Consider the following 6,070-nt stretch of genomic DNA (forward strand, 5'->3'; position numbering starts at 1 on the left):
GTATCGACATCGGTTATCGGCTACATGAGTTTTAAAATATCGGCATATCGGCATATCGGATATCGGCCAAAATCCCAATATCGTGCATCCCTAGAATAAACAGATCAACAAGACGTTCTAGATTGTTTGTTACATGGAATATTACTTTGATGTCTTCTTTGTGAACTGTTGCAAAGGTGGCATTCATGATGACCGAAACGCAAAAGTTAGCTTCTAGCATTAAGATAAATAGAGGAGGGTTGGTCTGTACAAGCAGCTGAAGAACAAAAAAAAATGAATTTCCCAGCTTTAAAAAAATCTGTCAACCCTTTGATTTTTATTCAATAAGGAAATTTAAATGGAAATGAACTTTTTTTTTTATATTACTGCAGGTATTTTGACTCAGTTATCCACAGCACAGGGGGCTTGGGTGTAATTAAAGGCAATAACGATTCCTAAGTTGTGCTGATAGCCTGAGGAAACACTGACAATAAATCAGCATGCACAGAAGCAGGTTACCTCTCTCAAGGGAGACAGCTCTTATTAATACATATGTGTGTTGCCGGCTATATTATGCCAAGTTTTCTGCCTGTTAAAATGCTCTATACTATCCAGTTCCTATATATCTGATCATTAATCTGACACCTCAATCCTATTATAGCTTTTTTTTCAGCATCGGCTCTTGTCTGACCTAAAATCTGTCTGTAGCTGCCAGTACAGGATGTAGTTTGTGCTTCAGCCACAAACACACACAGCTTGAAATTTGGCAGAAGGCACTTCTGTGTTATAGGGATCTTGCAGATCTGGCAAGACTCCAGCTGCCTTGCAAGGTTATGTAATGGATCTCCAGACTGAAGAAAATATCTGGTTATAAAATTGTCTGTTTTTTGTTATTGAAATACCCCTAGAGGTAACATTACATTTACAAGTAACTTCTGTTTTGATTTGGGTTTATTTATCTGGGACCACTTAGACTTGGATCCTAATAAAGAGAATTGATAAACTCTCACTTCTTCCTCAACCTTCTATCAGACACTGAGTGCCGGAAGGTTTTGGGTCAAAGCTGCCTGATATTAAGAATTGTTCAGAATAAAACCAACTAGACTAGTGTAGCTATAGTTGGATAAAAGTGATGCTGAGAATGATACTGCCACCGCCATGTTTCACTGTGGGTCTCTTGGCCCAAATGGTTTTGGAAATGTTTAAAAATCTAATAACTGATGATCTTCTTTACTTTAACAATGTTAATGTAATGTTATGGTTGGTTTATATTCCAACCCCGACGGATAACTTTTTGCAATGAGATGATTAAGATCTTTTGTAAACAACACAGAGACTATTATTTCAAATGAGAGATGAAATCGAGCAAATGTTATTTAAATCTAACATGGACAGCTGGGTTATTTTTCAGGTTATTCAGATCTGCTATAACTCACAGCCATTATGAACTCATGAAGAGTGAATGGTCACACTGAATAAGAAGGTGTCTTATAGGCAAACCCTTAAACTAAATCTTTAATGCCTCCAGGTCATTACCATTTTTTATATTTGAAAATTTCCCCCTTTTAAAGACATATTCATTTATTTTTTATACAAATAATAGAGATTTACAGCATCACAGAAGGGTTCAGAGCAGCAAGCTTAAGTTTACCTTCTCTCAAAACTACCTCACTTATAAATACATTACATTTATCTGTTGCATATAAGCTGTGTAATCACAGATTAGTGAATTCATTTGAATAGTAAACAATCATTCATCTCTTTGGCTTCAACGGGGTCCAGAAATGCTTGCTAAATGGAAGGAATTAGGCATTAAAATTTGATGATAATAAATAAGTTTGTTCCATGCAGATCCTGCATGAAAACTTTCAACAGTTTATATGAGAGGATGGGATGAAGGATAAACAACAGATTCCTAGACAGCTGATGCAGAAACACTGTGCTAAACTTGGCAGGACACTCTCAGCCGAGTGTCAGTAGCTCTGCTACTTTTTTCCCACATATTGCTAGCAAACTAAAAAAAATCCCAAATTGGTGCAACCTTAAATCATTTGCCTTCATGAGACAACCCCCACCCCCCACACCTCCTCTTATCTCAGACTCACCTCTCTTCAGATGCTTCTTCTTGGTTTTGCGCCGCATGCCATTGATCCCTGGCACAGGCTTCATGTCGCTCTTGTTGATGGGTGGCGGGTGCAGTATAGGCTTTGGAGCTCGAGTCAGGCAAACCGGCAGACCTGCAGCGCACATCAGGATACCTGTCATACCTGATACATATGTACACACGTAAACACAGAGAAGAGTGGAAGAAGAACAGTGATAGTCAATCATTTTCTTCTGAACGATTATCTATAGATAGCAAATTAGGGTAGAAATGATACATTTTAGTGAAAATACCTTAACTAGCTTGTTCTGTATTATATGCCTTAAGAGCAGTAATTTCTAACCTGCTAGTGCTGGATGCACAGGTCCAGAGCCAGTCAGGTTTTTCACTGGTAAAGCAGGAACACTAGAGGGGGGAAGATATATAAAGAAAAAAAATAAGTTGCAAAAAATGAATAATCTTGCTTATAGTAAATGGACCAGATAGAGCAAAACAGAAAAAAAATAGAAAGTAACAAACTGTTCTCCTCTGCAACCCACTATGATTACTGAAGTTAAAATGTCATGCTCTTCAGCAGACAGAGCCGAAATGTGTTGAGGCGACTTGACCCATGTACAAAGCACTGCAGCAGGGCCTGATTCCTGATGACATTTGGAAAGCTTGGACTTTGTGGCGAACACAGACAACAGTTCACTTACACACATTTCAAAGAGCGGACAAAAGCCAGCTGTGTATTAATAGCACAGCATCCAGTGGCTCTTTACGGGGGGGAGGGACACCTTCATACAAACAGCATCACCCTGCAGAGCAGAGCTCAGGAACTTCAATCAGCTCTTCTGATACAAAACACAACTCTGTGCAGCAGAACAACTGATGCCAAAGCTTCAAACAATAAACGCCTCTTGAAGATTTGATAACCTCTGAATACATTAAGAGATGTTTATTATTATTTTTTATTATATTTTATTATTTTATTATTTTTATTATTAACTATTCAAACTTTAGAATAAAAGTCTCACAAAACCTGATTCAAATATGAAACAATTACACACAGCTATAGCAAAAAAAGCAATTTTCAAAAATCTCACTTTAAAAAAGAGCCAACCCCCAAACCTCCTTTTTTGGCCAACAAAGCACAACCATGGTACATTGTAATTTGAACATTGTTTACTAAACAAGATGCAGAGAATTTTAAGCGGAATCTGGAACCGGCTCGGCAGTCATATGACATAAATTTTTTTTATACTATTTCCTAAATTGTAATACCATTTGTAACTGGTAATACAATATAGGAGATATTATAGTAGTATACTTCATGTGGCCTCTTTTTGTTTTATTGCAATGTTTTCATTTAGAAATGTTTCCAAAGCAAGTAAAGTATTAATAATACTCTAATAATACTATATGTGTCGCAGTAAGTTTTTTACACTATAGTAATTGTATTAGGGGCCTCTCTGGGCCCCTATCAGTCATGGGTCCCTTCATTTCTACTTATTCTTCCCCTTTTAGGTACTAATGTGTACTGTACCTTTTAGTTATTGACTTTCTGCATTCATAGTGATCAATTACAATTTGTTTTAAAGCAACACTGAGTAACTTTTAGTCACTAGCAGCACTAGATCTGAAACTTCTAGTTTAAGACTCCCTCAAAGACACCGGTAACACTGCACTGTCGCAAAATTAAACAGTCTCCCATCCTGTTTTTTAAATCTAATAGCAGACCACTTTTGACCAGCAGACTGACAAGTCATAGAGTTTCTTGTAAAGACAAGGATATATTTACCCCTCTGGATTAAATTCCTGCATCAGAAAACCAAAAATATGCCGGATTAGATTAGCGTTATGTCTCATTTTATGCCTAGAAAAAACGTTTACTTTAGCTTTGATGTGCAGTGGAAGGTCAGACTGACATAAAGGGGCACTCTGCGCCAAATTCCTCATTCAGTGGCGAATCCAACCATCTGAAGTTTCATAGAGAAGTCTTTTAAAGAAGGGCTCTGATAGCTACCTATTGCTGTAAATGTATCTACAAAACAGTTTTATATATCTCAGATTAAGCCAATACTTGGATCAAAATTTGTGCAGTTTTGCTTTAAAGTTAATGAATTTAATGTTTGTGTGGTCCAACACAACAACAACAAAAAAAGGTAAAAGCATCTTTTGAACCAACATTTATCAAGGTAGAAAAATCCTGTTTTGCAAGCAATACAATATATTTTTTGGATTTAGGACGGTTGCTACCTGACTTACCACATTCTGGTTACAAAAGAGGACCAGAGACGGTGGAGGCATACAAAGGAAAGAGTTGGCTTTCTCACGTTAACAAAACCTCTATTGTGAGGTCACAGCTATATATTGTAGGGTAACAAGGGGCAGGGTTAGGTGAACATTAGTGTAGGCTCCACTAGGTCCACACTGACCTGACCTCCAGGTTTTGTGAGCTGGATAAACAGTCATGATGCCCATTGATCTCAGTGAATCTTACATTCCAAAGTTTTTTAACCATAAACAGGCCTTTGAATCTTGATACCATTCGACCATGGACTGTCTGAGAGCATTAGCCCTCCAGTTCTCCAGGAGAGCATAAATTCCCATCAGCAGTCTGCTTTGATAGAAGTAAAAGCCTTTGTTCCTGTGCCAGGGCACGACCTTGAGTGAGTTTAATGCAAAAAAAAAAAAAAAAGCTAGACCCAAGGCCTGGATGATAAGCTCCTACTGTATTGCACCTCTGTATCAGAACAATAGGAGAAGACTTCAGTTTCAGATTTCTATCCCATTACAACCACAAATTTTAATGCATTTATTTCGGATTTTACAATTAAAGTTTAAATCTAAACCGTGATATAAAAATGAAACTGCACAAGTAAGAAAAAGAACCTCACAAAATACAGCATGGTTACCAAAATGGCATGCTCAAATTAAATCATATTAAGTATGTAAGATAGTCAGGTTACAGGACACCAACAGAGTGTATGTCTCTCTCCATCCTCGAGAAAACCATTTATGGAAAAAAAAGGGAAACACTTTGTATATCTTAGCACAAATTCAAATATAGAGGTTTGTTCAAGGTTAACAACAAACAACATCCTGAAAAACAAAGAAAAGAAAACACACCTGGAACAAAGATTTAGATGCATTTCAATTAGGGTTAGAAACTAACAGCAACAACCATAGCTGTTGCAATTATCCAATCATTCATTTACATGACACATGTTATGCATGCAATTAATTTAATATGAACCCGAGAGCAGCATAATGTAACCATGTGCACTACCGCAATCTGTATTCAATTACTCAGGTCTTTTTTTAGGACCTGAATGTCTGGCAAAATAAAAAATAAAAAATGAATTTCAAAAGTTTAATTTTAGAATTAAAAGTAAAATTATGCAAACTTAATGTTTAATAAAATAAAGTTCCAAAGCAAATTCCAAAAAGATAAAAAAAAAACAAAACACTGGACTTGTTTTCCAAGTTTGAAGTAGTTTTGCTTCCCATACAGAAAGCTTTCTCAATTCAAAATGTCTGGAGTAGCATTGAGTTCCAGGCTTAGAGAGTGGCTCAAACAAAGGCCTTGTTATGGCTTAGAAAACATGCAAATTGAACCAAAAAAAACAGGTCCAGTCCCTAGTATTGGGAAGTCATGGAGGCCGTTTTTGGCCAGCAAAACCCTTTAGTGGCCGATGCCTCTGTAAAGAGGAGTCGTTAGGGTCGTTGTTGGCCTGGCTGATGGCGAGGACTGAGATGATAGCGAGAAGGAATCAACCCTATCGATGTGATGTAGGTTTTTGAGAGCTGAATCATGAGTTCACTCCCTCTTTTTATGTTGGTTTTTCTCTCTTAAAATAAATGGCTTCCTTCACAACCCTTTCAAACCACCTGTCTTCATTCTAATCCTCAAACGAAGGCCCTTTGTCCTTAAAGGAATAGTACACCCAAAACATGATTAGCCTTCATTTTCTACTCACCCCCATGCTGAACAACACTCTG

General features: G+C 37.2%; 1 protein-coding gene across 4 annotated transcripts in view; it reads right to left on the reverse strand.

Annotated features, from left to right (window-relative positions):
- Window positions 1-6,070, reverse strand: part of dtx1 (deltex 1, E3 ubiquitin ligase) — a 67,345-nt gene that overhangs the window by 9,691 nt on the left and 51,584 nt on the right. For 3 of the 4 annotated variants that reach the window (XM_015400094.1, XM_015400095.1, XM_015400093.1), the window contains exons 4-5: window positions 2,427-2,488; window positions 2,085-2,246 (exon numbers count right to left, since the gene is read on the reverse strand). In XM_015400094.1, coding sequence (XP_015255580.1) covers window positions 2,085-2,246; window positions 2,427-2,488 — 224 coding nt within the window. The remainder of the gene's footprint in view (window positions 1-2,084; window positions 2,247-2,426; window positions 2,489-6,070) is intronic. The other variant, XM_015400096.1, reaches the window with a different exon arrangement.

Source organism: Cyprinodon variegatus, unplaced genomic scaffold (assembly GCF_000732505.1).
Source record: "Cyprinodon variegatus isolate N-32 unplaced genomic scaffold, C_variegatus-1.0 Scaffold1070, whole genome shotgun sequence".
Lineage (NCBI taxonomy): Eukaryota > Metazoa > Chordata > Actinopteri > Cyprinodontiformes > Cyprinodontidae > Cyprinodon > Cyprinodon variegatus.